General features: G+C 38.0%; 1 protein-coding gene across 1 annotated transcript in view; it reads left to right on the top strand.

Moving 5' to 3' along the window:
- Window positions 1-24,068, top strand: part of PREX1 (phosphatidylinositol-3,4,5-trisphosphate dependent Rac exchange factor 1) — a 2,105,011-nt gene that overhangs the window by 875,855 nt on the left and 1,205,088 nt on the right. Inside the window, exon 5 of the mRNA XM_044089931.1 lies at window positions 16,859-16,960. Within this exon, the coding sequence (XP_043945866.1) occupies window positions 16,859-16,960 (102 nt within the window). The remainder of the gene's footprint in view (window positions 1-16,858; window positions 16,961-24,068) is intronic.

Below are 24,068 nucleotides of genomic sequence, written 5' to 3'. Positions count from 1 at the left end.
TCCCCTCCCAGATAAATTCTGTTAACTCTTTACTAATTATTGTCAACAAACTCTCCTCTGTTTATGCCTGACCCGTATGTAAAACTAAAAGGACTGAAGAACATGTTCATTTGTATCTTACCATCCATATCCATAAACAAGAGCTTCCAGTTTCTTAGTTTTTTGTATTGTCTTTTGTTTAGTCTCTTCCCACATATCCTTAGCAGACATAACAGAAGCTTTTTTAATCCAAACTTCTAAATGTTCATCTTATTGTTCCCCCATATAGTATGGGTATTGCTGAACAAATTTGTGTGTAGGTTATAAACAAAACAGGAAACCAAGGTCAAAATCCACACAGGCTGTATTTATTGAGCACTTTTGCCTCTAAAGTAGAAACTTCATCAGAATGAAACAAACGCCATACCCAGCATCCTTAAATACACAACAAATTGACATAAATGAACTAATTAATAAAATAAGGTCATTAGAGGAACCACACGCACACATAAACCAACAGGAAATGCAGTCATGACAGTGTTTGAAATGCATAAAAGAATTATGTACAAAGTATTTACATCTAATAAAATGGACCAAAGGTTAACTCCTATCGTACTATTCTAAATATTTTTTACCATTAGTCTTATAAAAAGAATTGTGCTTTGAGTCTTAAAACGGAGCTAAGGGATACTGTATTATTAAGTCCTGGAGCCTCTGATGCATTAGCTGTAATTTGCCATTTGAGTTCTGACAATTCCAAAAAGTCATTGAGGCCCCCTTCTTTCTCCCATTTTTACCTGTTCTATAATGATGAATTTGAACCCATGTCCTTCATTGGCAATAATATGTGCTGCCAATGCATTTTTACCATCTTTCTTATGAGTATCATATTAGTGTTGGTATATTCTGCTCCTAAATGCATTTTTAGTTTTTCCAGTATAGAAACTCGGACATTGGGAGCATAGGGCTAAATATACCACCGCTTTGCTGTTACAGGACATTTTTACACATATAATATGCCTTCCGTGGTTGGGAATACTAATCTCCTTAGCCTCAATAATATATTGACATTGTAGGCAGTAGTCACATTTTACCATTCCTATGCCTCTACCAAAATCATGTTTCTGTCGTTCCAGCATATTTTGTATACTGCAATCTTTTTTGTAAACAATGTTAGGAACCAGCCCTACTAATTGGGCCTGTTCTGCATCAATGCAAAAAATATTCCAATTGTGCTGAATGATATTCCTAATATTATGAAATTGTTGGTTGAATTTGAAAATAGCTGATTTTTTTTTTTAAATTGTTACTACTCTCATATCTTACATCATTTTGTACACCTCCACCTGTCCCAAGAAGGGGTAAAAAGTGTTCACTCATTCTTTTGTTAATTACCTCCTGGAAAATATTGTTGATGTAACTACCAGGATAACCTTTCTCTTCTAACATGCCTTTTAAAATGTCAGTTTGTACAATAAATTCGTCATTTTCAGATATCCTAGCAAACCATACCCACTGACCTTTTACTCATGCCTTCTTTTGATGAAGGGGGTGACAGCTAGCAAAATGTAAGAGACTACTTGAGTATGTGGGTTTTTGATATATGGTGGATGTGAATTGTTTCTTGACCACATCTTTTTTAATGGTAATGTCCAGGTAATTGACGGCAAATTCACTAGTAGAATATGTGAATTCTAAAAAAATCAGTGCTGGTATTTAGAAAATCTAAAAAGTTATTTAGTTCCGTCATACTCTTTTTCCACAAAATAATGATGTTGTCAAGGAAACGACAGTAAAATGTCCAATAGTTTACAAAGGGACTGTTGAATACAAATTCCCTCTCCCAAAAAGCCAGTACTATATTGGCGAAAATGGGGGGGGGGGCTCTTAATGATTTTTTGGAGTTGTCTGAACTCAAATGACAAATTACAGCTAATGCATCAGAGGCTCCAGGACTTAATAGTGCAGTGTCCATTAGCTCTATTTTAAGACTCAAGGCACAATTCTTTTTATAAGACTAATGGTAAAAAATATTTAGAACAGTGTGTTAGTAGTTAATCTTTGGTCCATTTTATTAGATGTAAATATTTTGTACATAATTCTTTTATGCATTTCAAACACTGTCATGACTGCATTTCATGTTGGTTTATGTGTGTGGTTCCTTTAAGGACATTATTTTATTAATTAGTTCATTTACGTCAATCTGTTGTGTATTTAAGGATGTGGGTATGGTGTTTGTTTCATTCTGATGAAGTTTCTACTTTAGAGACGAAAGCACTCAATAAATACAGCATGTGTGGATTTTGACCTTGGTTTCCTGTTTTGTGAATTATTGGTTTGTGTGGCCAAGTGTTTCTACTGTTGTGTGTGGGTTATATAATTTGTAGCTATAACATTTGTTTTATCTTCATTATTTTATAGCCAGAAATGACTTGAAACTGCCTCAGAATGTTCCATAACACGGACATGTCCTTTTTCTGGATATATCAGGTGTAAAATAATATCATCTCCAAATAAAGCCAACTTTTCATAACCATTCCAGATATATCCTTAAATTTCTGAGCCCCTTATTTTCTTTGCCAATGGCTCTAAGTATTCATCAAATAATAAAGGAAAAGAGGACCTCTTTTCAAACACAACTTGTCAGATAGGAACCCTCCCACTTTAATTCTTGCCTGCAGTCCTTATATCCTCTTAATTAACATTATTATTGTATCACAGAATGCAACTGCTTCCAATTCCCCACTCATAAAATCCCAGTTTACTTTGTCAGATGTTTTCTCTGCATCACGATTCACCAACTACAGCAGTACTTTTCTATATTCTGCTTCCCTCAGGTTCATCATTGTTCTGTTAATGTTGTCAAATGTTTTCCTCCCTTCCAAAAAACCACATTGATCTATTTCTATCAATTTTGACAGTACCATTGCGATTCTTTTAGCTTGTATAGAGTTAAATATTTTATAGTCATGGTTTAAAATGATTGAAACTGAGGTCTGATGAGTCTTAGGTAGTACAGCCACCACAACTTTCTCCCAAAATGTTGGTGCTTCCCTTCCTTTTAAAATACTGTTAAACAAAATCTTTCTTGATTTCCACATTTCTCTGCTTTATACGAATTTTCATAACATTTCTGAAATTCTGTAATACAAAATCTCTGCTTTTTTTTTCTTGTTATAGGCTCCCTAATTTGGTGACAACCTTTTCTACTTTCTGTTGCCTAAGTCATTGTGTTAAAGGGTTTTCTGCTCTGGAGTTTTTATCAAAAAGTAGTTGTTCAACAGCAATCTTTCTAAACTCATGCATATTATCTCTTTAGCACTTAGCAGTTGTGCCTGTTCTTTTTCTGTGAGAATCCCTATTCTGCAGTAGTTTAAACTTTGTCACTCCCTCTAAATAATTCCAGTTATTCATTTGTCTCTTACTTCTACCCTATTTTTAAACTACATTTTCATATCCTTCTACTCACTAGCTATGACTTATGTAGAATTTTTTATCTTCTCTAGTAACTCTCAAATAATAAATAGCTACTGATGCCTTAAAATCTTTTGTTTTCAACAGGTAAGTGGTAAAGTGCCAGTGTCGTATTTTTACTTCAGTGCCCTGTTTTTTTATCTTATTTTTATTGGTGTATGATCTGAAACAGTTATTGGTATCCTCTACATTTCTTAATATAATTCAGTACTCTTTGTTTTATGTTTACGACTTCTGTCTGTAACTAAGGCCATTTACATTCTGTTATAATATGGATAGTGTAGCCATTATGACAGAAAGCGATTATGTCCACCTATTATACATGACTGTTTTTTTGAATATGTATTTCCAATGTTTGGCTTCCATTAACTCACTAATTTTTGGTAGGCTAATCTTTAATGTAGTTGCTTCTTCTAAACTTCATTTGAACTTATGTTACATTTTCAAGACTTTTTGGATCAACAAAAATAACTAAATGCATTTTTACAACTTCCCACCCCCTTTAATTTAGAACAAACAAAACTGTTTACATTTTCAGCAAATAAAATTTACCCATTCAGATAGGTGAGGTTGTCCCTGATTGATGGCTGCTCCCATAAGCATTACTGTATATAAAATTAAGGTTAACCATGTTAAAGTGCATGTTACAGTCTGTTTCCACTTACAGTGTTTGCTGTCTGTTCCTTTGTTATCCCTATTCCCCTCCCATATGTGAAAACAGCTTGATTACTTTCAGCAGACATTAACTTTTAGCACTAAGAAAAAGTGCACTGGCTACCTTTAAGTAAATAAACAAAATTGTGCACTGTTCTGTTAAATGCATTAACATTAAGACTGCTAGGGAGGCTACCACTTCTATATTCGGTTCCAGAATTTTACGTTTTGTTTTTCACTGAACTGCCTGCAACTGTACTTTTAAATGTAAATATTAGCAACGGATGCTCAGAATTCTCAAGATTAATATCTTTGCACCTACAGACAGCTTGTCTCCAATTATAGCAGTCAGTAATGAGAAGAAGGCAGCTAACAATTTTATAGATGCATGAAAGAACCTTTGTAAATTTCACTCAAAACACAACATACAGACTTCCCTTTGCCAACGCCGTGCACCTACAGACTTCTTGTCTCCCAAACAGAGCATTTGCTAATGGAAATCAGTACATTAATAACACTGCAAATGCAAGAAAGTAAATATTTTACATGACTTTCAACACACAGTACATAGTATTGTTACAGTTTTGTCAGGAGCAACTCTTTTCTGCTCATATGTTTGCATCTTTCCTAATATAGGTCTTGACTACTTTTTCCCGACCAGGTTTGGAGCATACACACAATTAACAGAATCTGCTCTGGAATACAAGTTCAGTTGCTTATTTGAACATTCATAAAATTAATGTAGACTGTTCCTTTTAGTTTCCCTGGTAAAGCAGCAAATTCCAGGTTTTCTTTGTGTTTCCTGTCTTCTAACTCTACTATTGTTTAAACATCTCTTCTTTAGAAACCTCATGCTGAGCCAGCCTTTTCTTCATCTCATCCTCTGAGTTTTTGCAGTTTTATCAGTTCTTCTGAATGGCTAGTTAAAGCGTCTTCCATTTGTTCATTTTTTTGTTATTTAAGTTGATATATTCCGTAAGTGTTTTACTTTAAAGGCATTTTAGTACATTTGCTTTTTCCCCCTCTGCATTGCTGGAAGTCATTTCCTGAACAAAACTGAAACTTGAACTGATTTTTGTTGAACAGCTCCAGGATTCTTCCCAGCCAGTTTTGTCTTTTCATTTTCTGGTCTCAGGTACTCTACACTTCTTTTTTGCTGGCATCCATGCAGCACAATTACTAGCTAGTAACTGAATTTTACCAAAATTGACAGGTTCATTGGCCCTTTTCCCAGTTTCTATTTTGGCACTGAGAGAGCTCAAATCAACTGTTGATCAGTGTGGAAACATCTTGTAAGTCAATGTTGGTGGTCCTTGACTCAGAGAAGGCATTCAGCAGAGCTGGCAGGACTTTTATGAGTAAAGCAATGGCAGCATTTGATTTCTCTAATAGACTAATGGAGATAATTAAGAGAGTATATGAATGGTCAGAGGGAAGAATTAAGGTGGGAGGGTTCCTCTCCAAAAAGCTGTATTTAAAGAGAGGAATTAGGCAGGATTGTCCTCTTTCTCATTTGTTATTTGCTTTATATATAGAACGATTGGCAAAGAAAATAAGGGAGCTGACATACTCAAGTTTCTACCTGGTATCGTAATCAAGAAAAAAGTTAGCCATATTCACAGATAAAGTCATTATGCAATTAACAAATCCGGAAATTAACATATCAGTGCTGAGAAACATTTTGAAACAATTTCAGGTATTTTCAGGATATAAAATCACTCAAGTCTTTTTAGGATATAAAATAAATGAATGAAGATTTAGGGGTTATGATAAGATGAAGTGTTTAGGTATATGCATTATGGTAATGACGTTAGAAGAGTCTAAACAAAAGATAACACAAAAATTGAGAAAATGGTAGCTGTTTATTGTGCATATGGATAGTAAAATACAAGCAGTGAAAATGATTCTAATCTCTTTAATTTTATGTACAGGTCAGGTATATATCAGATTTTTGCATGGAAGTGATTGTGTAGGTATTTTTTATACCCCAAGCAAAGAAACTTATAATTGCAGATAAGAAACAATATTTTTCTCAATAATTATCTGAACACAAAAACAACCCTAAGAAGTTCTGGTCCACTATTTCAACTTTGCTCAGCCCCTGGTAGAAAACAAAATCCAACACGTGTCATAGACAAATTTCCAGTGCAAATAGCCGAAATGTTTAATACACACTTCATAGAAAGTATAGAAAACTTGATTAACAATCCTAACAAGTCCAATGCTGCTAACCCCAGAGGTACTACCAACCTTACATCAACATCCCAAAATCCCAATCCCAGCCAATCAACTTTTTCTACACCCACTTCCCAAATTACACCAACTCTGCCCCGAAAACAAGCATCCATTATACTGCATCCAGTACCCATAAACTATATTTTATTTATTCATTTGTTGACATTTGTTAACCTGGTTAGTCCATCTGGGCTAGAAACCCATTTTCAGTGGAGACCTGAGGAGAAAAGCTCCAGTTACAGTTTGTTTACAATACATAAAATTCACAGTCCAAGGTACAGAAATAATTAAGGTACATTAGATCAGGAGATATATACATAATAGTAATAAAAGAGAAGTACTGCAGAAGAAAGTTCAAATTATTTTTAGTAAATGTTCAGCAACAGAGCTGTCAATGCAATCCATACAATTATTGAAGTGGTGGAGTAGTATGTGTTAATGAAGTAATATTTTAGGAGCAGTACAAGTATGAGGTGAGAAAGATGAAATGCATGTGTAAGGTGGGAAGGGGTAGGAGGAGGCAGAGTAAGATGCCTGAGGAATATGAGGGAAAAACAGAAGGATGTAGAATAGAGTAGGCTGTAGGAGTGTAGTGGACTTAGGTAGGGTCATGACAGGTGCAAGTGTTGGTGTTAAGTAAGTGATATTTGCCATTTACTACAAAAAATAAAATCCAGCTCCATCTCCGCTGACAGTCTGCCTTTGGAATATTTAAAACTAACAGCTGAAGCTATACCCTACCCAGTTAGCATTCTCATAAACAGATATATCTTGGACTCTTATGTCCCACTAATATGGAAGAAGTCAATCGTTACTTCCTTACATAAAGGAGGAAAGTCTAATGAATTGACCAATTATATTTCCATCGCTATCCTGTCTCCATGCTGAAAAATCTTGGAAAAATGCATACATAGACAACTCCTTGACTACTTAACTTCTAACAGACTACTTACACCTAGTTAACATGGTTTCAGACCATCACACAGTACAGCAACTGCTCTAATATCATTTACTAATGTTATTTCTCTTTTCGGCTTTTCCCGGTTAGGGGTTGCCACAGCAGAACTCCGGTCTGCTTATGTTTGGCAGTAGATTTTTATGGTGCCAAGTTGCCAGCCCGATGCCCAACCTTCAGCGAAGGCGCACCCATTCACACATGTCTTTCGGAAGCCACTCGACCACGGGGAAGACATGCAGACTCCACACCGAAGGCACTTCAGCAGAGAATCGAACAGGAGAGCCTCTTGCTGTGAGGCAACAACGCTACCACTGTACCACCGTGGCTTCCCTAATATCATTTACTAATACAGTCAATAAAGTTAGGGACTTAGGACATACAACATAAGCAATATTCCTTGATCTATCAAAAGCATTTGATAGGGTGTCACACCAAAAACCTTTGCAGGAACTAGCTAATCTAAAACCTAGTAACTCTACTCTACAGTGGTTCACAAGCTACCTATCTTAAAGACAACAGTGTGTAAAATGGCAAATGTGTCTTAGGTTCATAGGGTGGTACTAGGCTATCGGCCCTAGGGCCTATGCAAGCCTAGCCATAACAATTCCCTGGATATTTCTTCCCATAATATTTACTTCTCTGGACCCGTGTTTAGCAGGGAGACTGACATGATCCCCTGGGTGAATTTCCTATCTCCCATCCAATCATCAAGGTTCCTTTTGAAGAGGGCCAACACTCTGCTTGACATGTATGGGCAGTCTTTTCCAGAGTATGGGAAGTCTCTGGGTCAGGAACCCTTCCCTCCAGCATGTTTTGTTCATTGTGATGACAAGGTTTACATCACTGGAGCGTGTGGCTCTGAGGGATTGGGATTTCTTTAAGTGGAGCATGTCCAACAGCTCAGGGTTTGACATGGTCTTGCATGTTAAGCAGAGATCACCTTTGAGTAGACGATATGCCACAGAGTATAGCTGGAGTTTTTTTAGACAGTCAGCATATGGCATCTGCTTTAGGCCTGTGATTCTTTTAGTGAGGTATTTCTGTGGCCTTTCCAGCTGTTGCATATGTCTTGTGAGGTGCATACCAAATGGGGCATTATACTCTATAATGGGTCTAATGAGGGATGAGTACAGTGGGACAGTGACCTCCTTTTTTCTGGATGAAAAGCCCTTAGTGATGAGGTGTGCCACATAGAAGGATTTCCTGACTGTTGTGGCGATTTGGTTATCGAAAGTGAGACCACTGTCCACCTGTGTCCCTAAGTCTCTCATCACACTTTCGATATTTAGTGTCCTGCCACTTGTGTGGTAATTCATGGGTACATGATTTTTTCCAAAGGGGATAACTATACATTTCTTGGCATTAAGCTTGAGTTTCTGTAAGACCCTTTTGTAGAATATCCACATCATTTGGGGATTCAATAATGGCTCCCAGTTTGCAGTCATCTGCAAACTTTGTTAGCCAGAGTCCCTTAGTGTTGGCCTGTACTTCAAAGAAGTAGATGCCAAACAAGAGTGGTCCCAGGACTGAACCCTGAGGTACTCCACTTGTCACTTGTCTGGAACTGGATTTGGAGTCGGCTGCTTTTACAGTCTGGGTTCTGTCAGAAAGCCAGTTGGCAACCCATTGAGTGACGTAGGGATTTATGCCCAGCTTAGTACGTTTATCTATGATTCCAGAGTGGGGGATGGTGTTGAAGGCCTTGGTGAGGTCCAGATAGGCTGTGTGGACCACCTTACCCTCGTCCACAGCTCTGGAGACTGATTCAAAGAAGTCAGTCAGATTCAGGAGACAAGATCGGCCCTTCACAAACCCAAACTGGGTGGGGTCCAGTGTTTGAAGGTTGCCAATGTCTTTGTTTATAAGTTCCATGGTAATGCATTCCATGCCCTTGCAGATCAGGCTTGTCAGACTGATGGGGTGGTAGTTCCCGGGGATCCAAGGCGGATCCTCCCTTGTGGAGCGGGATAACTGTAGCAGTGCGCCACTCAGTGGGCATGAAGCTTGAGGTGAGGCTATGATTAAACATGACACTTAGGTGAGGTGCCAGTTCATTTTGTAGTTTATGTAGTACACAGCCTGGGATGTCATCTGGTCCCATGGATGCTGTATTCTTAGCTTTGGAGAGTGCGGTTTCTACCTGAGTGGCCGTGATTATTGGAATTTGGCAATCTTTTGGTATTGAGATGGGCCCTTTAGGGGGTGAGAGGGGGGTGAAGTTGGCACTAAATCGATCTGCCAGGATATTGGCAATATCCGTGGGATCAGTATATTTAATGCCATTCTGTTGTAGCTCAGAGCAGATCTGAGCATTGCCATTTAGATTCTTGACATAACTATAGACTGACTTGTGGTTGTCTTTGGAATCTTTGGCAATTTTATTTTCGTAACCAGCTTTTGAGGATTTTATGAGGGATCTCAGCTTCTTACTGAGGCTGGTTAGGGAGTTTTTTGCATCCTGGGATTTTTCTCTTTTCTGCAACAGTTTCTTCCTTCTGATGTGTAGTTTGTTTATAGCAGGGGACCACCAGATTGGCTTCCTTTTTTTGGAGAAGAGCATCTTGGTTCTATTTGGGATGGCACGATTCATGCACGAGTGGATGTGCTCGTACAGTGCCTTAGTGTAGGATTCTGCAGTCGAACTTCCAGATCCCGTCTGCGTGGGTGTTGTGAAGTTTGTCACTTCTGACTTCAGTAGCATGAATTTGGCTTTGGAAGAAGTTTTTTAAGGAGGTTTCCTTACTGGGGGTGGGGGTGGGATGTGGATGTCAAAGGTGATTTGCTTATGGTCAGACCTGACCAATGAGGGGGTGACCACTGGTGTGGAGCATCTATCTCACATGTTGGTAATGACCAGGTCTAGGATATTGGAACCCCTGGTGGGACAATGGATTAGTTGATCCAGGGCATTATAATTTATGAATTCCAAGAACCGTTGGGAAAAGGAGTTGGTACCCGAGTAGTTTTCCCAATTAATGGCAGGGTAGTTGAAATCACCCAGTATTAAGGTGTTTGGTTGTATCTTAATATGTTCAAGTATGTTTAGAAAGGTGTAGTGAGAATCTTGGGGCATGGTGGGGGATCTGTAGCAAGCTACAATTTGGATTGCAGTCTTACCTAGTGTTAGTTGCACTTGGAGAATTTCAGAAGCATTGTGTTGGGCAACTAGCCTGGAGGTGTGAATATCCTTGGTGAATATGGACACTCCTCCACCTTTAGTGTTTTGGTCTTGGTTTTGTGGCCGAAAAGTGTGGTAAGAATTGTAGCCTGGTATTGCAGGGGTGCTCTCTGGAGCCTTGAACCAGGTCTCAGTTACTGCACAGATATCGATGTTCTCCATTTTTAGGAGTACCTCGAGAGAGTGCATTTTGAGGTTTAGACTTCTAGCTTTGAGTAGCATTACCTACAGATTTTGCATGCTTGTATCTGTTACGGTGGTGGTTTTATCCTTTGAACCTTGCCTAAAAAAGGCACTATAGGGGTGGCAAGAGCTTTAGCCAGTAATCTGAATCCCAGGGGTGACAGGTGCAGATCATCTCTGGCAAAGCATCGTGGTTGCCATTCACCGTATCTCTCTAACAAAACAGGAGTCCTTCAGGGCTTCATCCTTGGGCCCCTTCTATTCAACATCTTTATTAACATCCTCCATACTGCCTCCTGCCAAAGTAGCATTATTCAATATGCAAATTATTCAACCATAGTATCCACTGCACAAAATATTGCCCAACTAAAACACATAACAGAAAGTGCATTCACTTCCATTGAAGCCTGGCTCCATCATAAAAATCTTCTGTGAAACCCTAATAAAGGTAAACTACTTCTCTTCACATCTAAATCATACTCTGACTTTAAAATATATTCTCTTAATAATACAGAAATAGAACTGTTAGGGGTTACAACAGACAATAAATTAACTTTTGACTTGCATATACAAAATACTATCAAAAATGCATCAAAAATTGGGAATGCTATATGGACACAAAAAGTTTATGAATGGAAACACTAAAAGAACAGTTGCCTTCACATACCTCCTACCCTCCCTGCTATGTGGTGCCACTATACTAGGTAACCTTCAAACCACATTAACAAACAAATTGGCATCCTGTTACAAAAAAATGCCAAATTTGCAACAGGTCTGCCATCCCACAAACATCACTGCACTACCCTTACTTCACTGAACTGGCTGAATCCATCCCAACAACTGAACTACCAGCAACTAACCATGGCACACAAAATAATCTATAATCCAGAAAAATGCCCTTCCATAAATGGTGTACTTCAAACCTATACTCCGGACTAAGCCCTAAGGTCCAAAGATAAACAACTATTAACTCTATATAAACCAAACAAAGCTGCAGCACAATCTCTTTACTCCTGTTCAGTTACCAGGTTACACTACCACTAGACATTAGGGCCTCACTGAAGCACAGAAATTTTAAATTCAAGCTAAAACAACAACTACTCAAGTCAAGCAATTGTCCCTGTAAAAAAATCTTCTAATTACAAGTCCAACATGCATCCTTCCTTCTCTGCTCCTTTCTGTACTCCACAACACTATTAATTTACAACCTACATCATTTATGCCTCTCGTCTCAAACTCATATGGAACCTAGACCACCTTGCCCCACTATCTACAACAGCCACATCTAAAACTCATTATTTTTATACAGAGCAGAATTATGCCTTCACTGTAACTGTATTAGAAACAAATGCTTATGTACCACTGAATCTTCAGCCATGACTAGTTCTATTTCTCTCCTACATCTGTGTATAGCATTTTATTATATTAGAGTATTGTATTGAATATAGTATTGTATTGTATAGTTTTTTGGAACTTTTCTTCCCGGGCCTCCGCTGAAAATGGGTTACCCACCCGGTCAGACTTTCGCGGTAACCAAATGTCAAATAAAATAAAATAAATAAATTATCAACCATAGGATAATTTGTGGACTATTGTGTCCCAAATTAGTCCTTGGACCACTCCTTTTTGGCATTTACTTCTCAGAAGTCAAGACCAGTGTCAGCGGTTTCTGGCTAACTAAATTTGCAGATGATTGCTAATTAGGAGCTGTCATTGAATCTCACACTAACACAAATGTTCTCCAGGAGGGGCTGACACAGACAAACAACTGGTGTCAGAGCCACAGACTAAAACTAAATGCCAAGAAATGCATAATAGTATCCTTTGGGAAGTCATCCATCCCTGGTAACTGTCATATTGACAACACACGTCTTAGAGTTGAACCAGTAGTTAGGGACACACATAGATAGTAATCTAGCCTTTGATCATCACATGTCTACAGTGGTGAGGAAATAATTCTATGTTGTGCAATTTATAAACAAAGGTATGGCATTTAAGTCCAAGGAAGTCATTGTTCCGCTGTATTTGGTATTCATCAGACCTATCATTCAGTACAGTTTCTCCTTCAGTATGTACCTAACCAGGCATATCCAACAACTGGAATGTCCACAGAGGTTCCTCACTAAAAGAATACATGGTGTAAGTAATATGTCCTATGCTGACCGCCTCAAGGCCCTATCCCTGTATTCTGTCTCCTACAGGCTTTTGGGGGGAGGTCCATGCCTGGCATACAGGGCATTGTCAGACCCCACTCTGATGGACCTCCTGCATATCCACAAAAGAAACAGCACTGGAATTACCTGTTCTAAAGACTTAAACCTTGCCTGTGATATAACTTGGACCTGCTGGAGAGATAGGCATGTATCCCAGAGACTACACCATCTATGGGACAGGCTCCCCATCCATATGAAGCAGAATTCCTCCCTAACCCAATTCAAGTGCAACTGGGACAGTTGGATGGGAAACCGGAAATTCATCCCTGGTTTGGCACCTTTATCTCTAATGGCCAGAAGTAACCTGTAAATGGTTCATCTCCCAGGCCCATGCTTACATTATCAAGGGCATCAGAACTTGTCAGAGAATTGAGATGCATGGCTAGGCTTAAAAAGGCCCTTGTGGTTGTTAGCCTAGTAAACACCTATGAACCTATAATCATTGATGAAGAGATGAATATATGAAGGAGTTTATTTGAGAGGGGAAGAAAGCAAATGTTAAGTGAGATAAGAAACTTGTTTCTCCTCATGGAACAGGGGGGGGGGTTTCAAACTATCTTATTTGCAAGGATACTTTAGAGCTGTACCAGTAAGTCTCCCATACATAACAGAAGGAGATTGTTATAAAATCAAAGTGGAAATGAAAGGCATGATGTTGATGATGAAACAGAAAGGGAGCTCAAGAAACAAGAAAAGAGAGTGGTTTTGAATGCAGGCCCTTAAGGAGAATAACAACTGTACATAGAAAGTAGCAGAAAATACTCCTTACATTAAGCCAAACAGAAATGGAGAAAATAGATTTTGTGTGTGGAACAAGGGGGGGGGGGGTTCAAACTATCTTATTTGCAAGGATACTTTAGAGCTGTACCAGTAAGTCTCCCATACATAACAGAAGGAGATTGTTATAAAATCAAAGTGGAAATGAAAGGCATGATGTTGATGATGAAACAGAAAGGGAGCTCAAGAAACAAGAAAAGAGAGTGGTTTTGAATGCAGGCCCTTAAGGAGAATAACAACTGTACATAGAAAGTAGCAGAAAATACTCCTTACATTAAGCCAAACAGAAATGGAGAAAATAGATTTTATCAATAGCTATGGCTGTAAGCAAGGGGATATAAACCAGGCAAATGGGGCTAGAATGTTTTGGAGAAGATTGCAAAAGAAGCAATTAACTTTGGATGGAAAGCTTATAATGTATAGTGAGGCCAAATGGAATTATGTAATGGAAGTTAGAGGCTGTCTTGCCTACCAAGGACTGATATCAAGCACAGAGAAAGAGAAAGGGATAGGGGAGTGTTAAGTGAAAGACTAGCTCTGGTTGAGTTTTTAGTTGAGTTTGGAACAGATATTGCTATAAAAAAGGATAATTAGGAGAATATATAAAATAGTGTGTGATAACTACAAGAATGAGTCAGAAGAGATCAAAAAAGATTAGGAAAAGACTTGGGAAGGCAATATAGAAAGCAACAGAGGTATGACATCTGTATGGCTCCGAAGTATGCAACAAAGTCAAGAAGGTTTAGGATGTTTGCATGGAAGTGGTTGCTTAGGTGTTTTTTATACTCCAAGCTAATTTCAGCAAATGTTTTCTCCATTAGATAGCAGCTGATGGAAGTGTGCTGGGAAAGGGAGAGGTAACTCTGGAATATGTTTTCTGGTAATGTACGGAGTTGGCAGATTCTAAAATTTCCCTGCAGAATAATTTGTCAGAAATGTTAGGAAAGCAAATTATTGTAACTAAGGAAATGATTCTTTTGAACTGGGTTGTAGGATCTGAGCTGCCTAGACATAGTAAGGCATTGTGAAGTTTAATGTTCTTGGCTGCCAAAAAGCAATTACTAGAAAATGGAAAGCAAAATCTTAAACAACCATAACCAAAATACTGACAATTGTAAAGTCGGTAAAATAATTGGATATGGGATGTTTAGAATAGGAAAGGAGCAAATTAAGTAGAAATAAAGGGAAATTGTGGGAATATTACATGCAGAAACATATCCCAAATAAAAGAAATTTAAGGGAAGACAAAATATAATCAGTTTATTTACTGCTGGATTGAATGATAAATGTTAAAGAATTTAGCAAACATATGTAATGCATGAACTAAGGAAATGTGCACAACAGAAACTAAAGAAAGTGTGTACAATAGTTTTTCTTTTCTGTAATTGTAAGTGAATCCATATTGTTGTCTAAATATTGTGAATTTAATAAAGGTGTTTACAATAACAACAAAAAAAGACAAGTATGTTTCTTTTTTCAGACACATGTATGCAGTGCTCAGCCTTGTCTTCCTGCACTTGCCCCAGTGTAGAGCATCTACATTTGTTCAGTCTCTTGTGGGCAGCCACAAAGTCATATATGTCAAAACATGAACAAAACAAGAATTCTGGATAAAGAACAGGCTCTATTGAAGACCAAACGATTAATGCAAAAATAAATAGAGCCTAATCCACCACAGCTAGGTTTAAACTCTTTTATTATAAAAACAAACGTAAGCGCTTTCACGATCTCTATGACCACTTCCTCAGACAACAATGAATAATTTGAATTATGTTTATATATGCTTGATAATCAGTCAATCATTAATAACAATTAAAACATTTAGGATATCCCTCTTACTTTACTAATTAAAATCCCATAAGAACAATCTACATTAGCTACAAACACATTGTCATAAATCAATTAAAAACTTTTAAAGAAACATTTATGCACACTTTAAAATGCAAGCTGTATAATTAATGTCTAAGGGCTCTAGCTTTAAGGAATGGTTTGAGTGATATTGCTTCGTTAATGCCTGGTAATGTGTCTGCATTAAACTTGATAATCCATGTTTGTTCAGCTGCTTCAGTCCTGGTCTTCATATCACCCTCTTTTATCCCTTCTATAATGACCTCTAGAACAAACAATTTGAAAATATGGTCCCTCCCTTCTGCCTCAACATGTTTGGCCAATGCACTGTTCTCTTTTTTATTATTTATATCTCTCTTGTGTTCTAGTATGTGCTCCTTCAGCATTCTGTTTGTCTTCCCTAGGTAAAAAAACATAAATTTCTGGCAAAAACTGAAATACACTACATTCTGACAGTCTGCATAGCATTTCGTTTGAATTACTATCTGACTGTGTGAATGTGTAAAAGTTGTACAGGAATGCATGAATTTACATGCTGCATTTCTACATGTATAGGTTGTGTTGTGCCTCTGGCAACTTGGTTGGTTTGCCAGTAGAAACACTGTCCTTTTTTTCTGTTCAGTGGAAAAGTTGGGGGGGACCACTAGCTATGCTTCTGTCAGGAGGCTTAGGTAATGATTACTTTAAAAATCTCAGCATAAATGACTTTAACTTTGGGCTGTTTTGAGGAGATTGTGTGCTGTTTTTTGACACATTAAGGTATTGAGAAAGTAGTCCCCCAGTTTATGTATGTACATTTCTCACAGATGGTTTTTATGTTTTACAAGAGCTTGTCAGTAAACATTACACTGTTACCACATCGCCTCAGAGTCTCATATGCTGACAGGCTGACCACAAAAGGGGCTAGATCTGAATGTGGTCCTGTGGTGATTGGTATGTGAGTGCACAAATATTATGTAAATGGGATTGGAGTTGAAGTACCCTTGGTAAGTGAGTAGGGATGGGAGTGATGGTGATTAGAGTAGGGAAACTAGGGTGAGGGAGGTAAGCACATACTGTTGATGGTCTGTAGGGTTTGCACTCTGTGTACATCAAACCATAATCTAGGATACTGATCCTGTACTCTAAATTACACTTTTACCCTGCATTATTATATGAGTTTCCTCAAAGGTAGTTGCCGTATGCAGTGCTGTATGTATGGTGTTACAAAACGGTATGCTGCTGCTGCCTGCTGGGTAACATCAGTATTCTCATCACTTTTTTGTTAGAATATATGATGCTAATATTGTGTGCCTTGTTGGCGTTTGCTCTGATGCTTGTATGTATTGTAATAGTTTTGTTATTTCTCATTGATTCTAGGGCTGTATGCTGCTGGGCGGTAGGAAAACCACTGACATTCCACTGGAAGGCTATTTGTTGACCCCAATACAAAGAATCTGCAAATATCCACTTCTTCTTAAGGTATGTATATGCTAAAAAAAGAAACAGATCAGGTGATGATGTGGTGGCTGATTCTCAGAGCTAAATATCTGAGTGATAATTGCTTAAAGGTTTTACTAGAAAATTCTAGAAATTATTTCAATATTAAAAGATGTTCCTGATTCAATTAGTGTGCTTTTTCACTGACCATTAGTTGTGTTCCCTTCACACACTGGCACCCTAAAACATTCTGCAGCTGTTTTGGAAGTAGCACAGTGTGTGATGTAATTGGGTTGAGGGACACTACATTTGGCTGATTCAGATAGAAAACATTTTCTTATCAAGTTTCATAGTGTGTGCTTTAAAAATCTCAGCATTACATTTTGACTTCTGTATTTCAGTTAGTATTTTCATTTACTTTAAGCCAGTTTGGTTTGATATTTTATAAAAACTTACCAGTACACTGAAGATGTAGTACCTAAAACTAGATACACTTGTGTCAGCTATCATAATCAGGCTATTCACAGCTTTTTAGCAATTATTCGGGGCTTAAACTTCTGTCAGTACATCGGTTTCCCATTGATTTTGTACAGGTGGTGTTTTCTTGTTTTGCTCACCTACTGAATAGAAAACTAAAGCCAGTGGATCATATTTTAAAGTTCAGAATTAACATAACAAAGAAGACAACAGTTGTGTCACCTGAAAGGCTTCTCGGTGTTTGTAACCTGTTAGTGTGCACAGTGTAAGCTATGACAGTACTCTGTATTACTTTAAAAATAGGCCAGGCAGTTGTATAGAGAAGATAAATTCATTTCATATAAAATTTCTGAACGTACATATATTTGTCTTTTTTTGTAAAATCTAAATGTATCAATAAACAGCAAACGTAATGTTTAAAGTGCTTAGAAAGGCTTTAGTCATCATGGTGCATATGGATATGCTTTTTGCAGTCTTTATTTTCTGGCTGTGCAGTTTCCATTTCTTAAGGCTAGTGAGATTTAACTAATCTTGACACTTTATTTCTCAAACAATGCCTTGTCGCTTTGTGTTAATTCATAAAATGTTTTTATCTCAGTAAATGTTGTACAGAATTATGGAAGAATGCATTTTTAAGAAGCTCTCAATAGTAAGAATGACAGGCATACCTCTCAATATCCTTTATTTTGCAGAATGTCCCTAATTTTACCTCATATTTTTTTGTCCTTCATATTTTTTTTGCAGATTACTGAGGATTTCAGTCAGTCAGTAATGCCATACATTAAAGCTTCATACTTCTTGTTTAAAAATGTACGTTGATGCAAACTTGTTGTTCTATTAACTTTTTAAGTGCAGTATCATAATATTTAAAAGTTGTACCCAGGTTTGGGCCTTTGTTAACCCATTAATTTTGGCTTTGCCTAGATTTTTTTCTTTTAATTCCCTTACTTCACTAAAGGGCAGAGTACTTGTACCCATTCAGCCCATTCATTCCATGGTAGTGGTAGCCAGAATCCCTGGGTGAGACAAGAGTCCTAAGGTCCATTTGCTCCTGCCTGTGAATTCCCACTTATATCAGCTACTCAATGGTTGGAATTGGTTGATAGGGAGTGGATCAACTTACTGGTCTGTTTAGTGGCCTGCCTTTTCTCATGGTGGTGCCTTCTCCTCACATGGGATGGCTCTTCTGAGCTCTGAGCGGCAAGTTGCCTTCTGAGGGGAAGTGTGTCCATGCACGCTGAATTCCTTTCTGCTTTTTGTCTGACTTTCATATGGCTCACTATTTTAGGGCTCCATAGGGTGAATACCCACTGCTCCTGCCAGGTTTTACCTGTATGACAAGCCAGAGCCACCTTCATCCCTCCAGGTTGGGTGAGCTGACAATGGCTGTTCATTCCTCTCCTCCCTGCCAGATCCTACAGGTCACTATTCAGACTTGGGTCACCTACATTGTGGTCAGGAATTTATCACCCTACTCCACAGAACTGACTCTTTGTCCAGAATTCTTGATCAAAGGAGTTAAGAGGTACATTGATTGATAACAGTAATTACATTTATAGTTGATTCCAGTATTGCAAAACTTGGAGAGCAAGTGCTGTCTGGCACCTGATTGCTTATACCTGCCAGAAACAGCTGTGAAGCACAGCCCATTTGTACTGATACAGCCCAGTTTTCTGAAAGTCTACCTTTTACAGCAGGGGGGTGTCCAGTGTTTGCAGGATCTTGGATTTCATCTGAATGTCTGAGTATGCTGTGAGAAGGAAATGCAGCATTAAAATGAGCTTAGCTGATATGGTGGTTTAAATTTCTAGAAACACTTGCTTCTCAGGCAATAATAGCACATTTAATGGCTGTATTTTGGCAATTTATGGATGTAAAACAACAGTAATGTTTGCTGTGACAATAATTACTAGAACTACGCCCAGTACTATGCCCAGCAGTAAAATACTGTCCCTGGTTAGTGTCTTCTTGATAGTGCAGGTCCAGCAAAATGTAGCAGTGAGCAAATCACTCATCTCATGAACTGCCACTGACAAACTGTGTATTAGAATGTGGTCTGCCTGATTGTGGGGTTGTAGCTTCAGCTCGATCTGGTACCAAAAACATCCAAACTGCAGCAAGGAAAAGAAAAAGAAAAAGTGTCAGTATCACCACCACGGACCAACTTAAAATAAACCAAGAAGTTTATAATGTCCAACAACACAATAAAAACAACAAGTCCCCTTACTGCAAACGATAAGCGCTTTCAGATTTCTCCTTCTTCAGATCATATAATAGGAAGGGGAAACTCTGACATTTAAAAAAGGTATAAAACACCAATCAGGCATCAATTTCAGGATCAGCCCCTTGTCATTATCCAATGAATAATTGCACCAATGAAAGACTGTGAAGGGAGACACTCCTTCTATTCAGCCAATCACTGTTCTCTTATTCTTTAACATAGGTTTTAATGGTACTATGGCAATAAGTCCTGGCGATCTGTCTGCCCTCAAGTTTATAATCCATTTAGCTTTGTTTCTCTCAGTATTATTCATGATATCTCCTTGTCTCACACCTTGAAAAGTAATTTCAGTGGCTTGAAATTTAAAGTGATGTGTTGGAAATTGTGCAACGTGACATGCTAATGCATTCCTGTTGTCTATAATATTGCGAATATCACAAAGATGTCTTAAAATTCTATTTTTGAACATTTAGTCCGTTTTTCCAACATAATATGCTGAACAAGCCTGACACACCACAAGATAAACCAGGTGTTGTGTGGCTTCCCATTTCTTCATAGGAGAGACAATGCTAGTAATCGGTTAACTGAAAGCAATACTCCCAGAAAAGACCCATTTAATTTAATTTTAACCTACACAAATGATAACAAGCAAGTCTGTGAGATAATAAAAAAAGGTTTTGGCCTGTCCTTACACAGGATAACAAGCTGCGTGAAATTGTAGGTGATACTCCTAAGTTTACTTTTAGGAACAAAAAGAACTTAAACCGTATACTCTGTTTGAAAGATGGTTTCTCTCACAAGACTGTTAGCAAGAAGAAAGGTACATTTCGTTGTGGAAGGTGTTCTGTATAGATACAGCAATTTTTTTTAGGCATCCTACCACTGGGAAAGTATACTCGTTTTCTTGTTATGCTGACTGCCGCACACAACACCTGGTTTATCTTGCAGTATGTACCGTGACTGTTAGTAGATTTTAATACTTAAAGTTTATAAGAGAAAAAAATAAATGGATGGATAAGTATCCCAGGAAATTCAGCTTAAGAGAAATACTTTTCAAGGTTGCCCGCAGTCTACCTTGCTACTTGCTGTGTGTTTAGAACCATTGGCCCGACAAGTAAAACCATCTTGATTGCAAGAGTGGGGAAGGTGGTCAAATAAAAAGTGCTCTATTTGTGGATGATGTGGATAATTATAATTAGAACTGAAGAGGGTCTTAATGTTATTATTTCAGAGCCTAAGAAATTTTGAATCAATCTCAGACTACAGAATTATTGAAACTAAAACTAAAGCCCTGAATATTTATTTTAGTTAGGTATTTACAATTTGTTGCTTGATCATTTGCTAAGAATTGGTTCCGATGGTGCAAAAATTCCCAGATGTGTATATAAGTAAATAATTAGGTATCCAGGAATCTCTGCCTAACAAACACTTTAGGTGAGTCTGCATTAGAGTCATGAAGGGGAGGGGGGATATTAACAAAAGTAGTTACTAGATTGTAGAAATGCAATTTAATGGTCATAGATTTAGGCCAAATGATACAGGCCTTGAAATGTTTTCAGTGCTGTTGATATTTTACTGAGGTCAAGCATTTATTGAAAAGGTAGATTATTAACAGTAGTTAAAATTAAGAAAGTAAGTTAGGGAATTTATGTGGGAGGGAAAGCATATCTGAAAAGCATGGGACAAAACAATACTGCCTTCAGAAATGGAATGTTCAGCAACTCCAGATTTTCAGCCATTTGACCAGACTACACAAACAAAATGGGTCTACCTGTTGCAATGTGCAATATGTATTTCAAAGTGGAAGGTAATGGTAATTAAGCAACGGAAGAAGCTACTTGGGGACATTGTGTAACTTTTGTGCCCATTAGAACTAGTCACAAAAAGCTGAATTAAAATTACTAAAGTCTTGGAGATAGCTAAAAAGGGGCTGCAAAACAAGCAATGTACATCTTGGAGGCAAGTAAAATTTCCTGAAGACTTAGCGCAGTTCACTAGATAAAGAAATACGCAAGCCAAGAAATGGTTAAAGAAAAAGAAGACACCCCTAGTCTATTGGAAACAATTTAAAAAGGATCAGAATATCTTACCTGGGATGAAGCCAAAACCAGATTAAAGTTGCAGCCTACTGAAAAGCTTCTGTTTATGGCAGTGGAGACTGGTGACCAGTGTTGCAGGAAGCAGGTGAATGGGTGGGGCTAACTGGAATGGGGTGGGGTGGGGCTCTATTGCAGCAGGTCAATGACCATTACTTGTGAACAAACAACAGATGTGATCATTCATTCATTTTCATACACAGACTGCTTGAATATGTGCCCACTTATTATGACGACTTTAAGGACTGTATAAATCTGACATGTTTGACTGCAATGAACAAGACCAGCCTTAGGTGAAATGGAGCCCTAGAGAAAGGACTTCATGGACGCGGCAGTGTTGCACACTAGTCCTTCCGGCACTTCCCCTTTGCTTCTCCCGTGCCCCCCCAACATTCTTGCCCTACACCATTCAGATAGATTACTTCTTTCTTGCGTTTTATCTTACTTTTTAGCTTTCCCTCTTGTTTTAACACATGCTAACTGGCCAAGATTTTACTACAATAAGTCTGAAAGATATCACTTTTTAAGCTGGAATTCTAAGGGCTGCTAGGCATCCCGAAGATGTGGGGTTCTAGACTATCTGAGATAGATCGTATAGTTTTTGTTCACAGTTTTTGGCTTAATGATGTTCTGAACAAAAAAAAATAAAAAATCATGTGTAAGGAAATAAGTTCATGCTTTTTTTTCCCCAAGGAAAAATAAGTTGCGACTCAGGCTTAATGTTCAAAGCTAACAAAACAGTAATTCCCCAATAAACTGAGAAAGCAAATGTAAAAATATATAAATTCTGTCTGAGAATAGTGCCTGCCTTCCTGCCCCTCCAAAGAGAGAGAGAGTTACATTCTATGCACCCTTCTGATGTTAGACTGGGATGAAAGTAAAAGTGCAAATGGCCGAACATAAATTATACAGCTGATGGTCAGGGAGAAGACACCAAACCACATAGATAAAACCCATACAGAGACAGGGGGTACATGTAGACGTCACACAGAAGAAGTCATAGCCAAAAACTCAACTGAAGAACCAGACGCTGTTAAATGGCATCACTACTGGATGCACCACTGTGGCATTGAGCAGCTTCTGTGACACATGTCTTAACCAGGCCACCATAGATCACCACTTACTGAGTACATTGCTGAAGTCTGACAGTGAGTGAATATGAAAAAATTGCAACCAACTTGCTTTTCCTTATTTGTAAAATGTTTGGTTTGTTGCCGCTGTTAGAGATTGATGTCACTAAATAATGACATAGATTTGAGTTTCAGACTTTCATTTTGTTTAGAAAATTCATTCTAACACTCACGCACATACGTTTTCTTTTACTTTTCCTTCTTTTTTTACATTTTACACTCGCTAAACAGCAGAAGCGCTGCTTAGCGAGTGTAAAGTAATGGCAGCCGTTAGGTTTTTCTGTCCAAGCTCCACGGTGGCTTGATATGCTGCCATGAAGAGGTGGAATTGATCGTTCTCCAATCAGGATGCGATCTATGGATCGCCCTTTCTCTAACAGTCTATCCACCACCCTGGCTAAAATAAAGGGAGTCTTTCTTAGTGGGAAGAGAACTGTTTAGTTTTTTTTTTTTGGATCTGAAATATATGTGCATCCCTTCTAAAATTAGACTGAAAACATGCTAAAATTGGTAAACAAGGTAGTAAAGACTTGAAATTTTCATAAAGTATTACTGCAGTAAGAACATTTATTTTTAAGAATTGTACTGTTGACAAAAAATGTGATCATATTGTTGTTTCAATCAAATTAGTGTGTGTGTGTGTGTGTGTGTGTGTGTGTGTGTGTGTGTGTGTGTGTGTGTGTGTGTGTGTGTGTGTGTATGTGTGTTCTTAAAGATGCCACCAAGATGGTTTGGGAGAAGCTAGCTGTATTGGCTGTATTGGCCTTCAAAGAAAACTGACCATATGTTTCAGCTCCCCAGGGAGTGTTCAGTTTGGATGAAGGCCCTCCAAACCAGACACGATGGTTTTCATTCACAGTGGCCCTAAAGAAGTCATAGAAACGTGTATTCTATACTTGAGAGACTGTTGAAATCGGTACTTTCATATGATTTGTCAGTTATATTTCACTAGCTTAGCACATCTCCCTTATTAAAACTGAAGGAAGCAATAACAACATACTCAACATGTTGTGAAAGTGAAAGTAACTGCACAGCAATAGTTAAATTTTCCAACTTCACATATGTAGCAAAACTGTCTTACAAAAACTGAGTCAAGAGATGACAGCACACTCAGACTGCAACAATCAAAGCACAGCAGTAATTTTGTCTCTCAGTTCTTTACAAACTTAGCAAAGCTGCTTTATAAAAAAAAATGAAGCAAGAGAGAATGACCTAGTTCACATGTA

This window comes from Protopterus annectens, chromosome 12.part0 (genome assembly GCF_019279795.1).
Source record: "Protopterus annectens isolate FY-2018-M chromosome 12.part0, PAN1.0, whole genome shotgun sequence".
NCBI lineage: Eukaryota > Metazoa > Chordata > Ceratodontiformes > Protopteridae > Protopterus > Protopterus annectens.
This window is presented reverse-complemented; position numbering and strand designations above follow the sequence as displayed.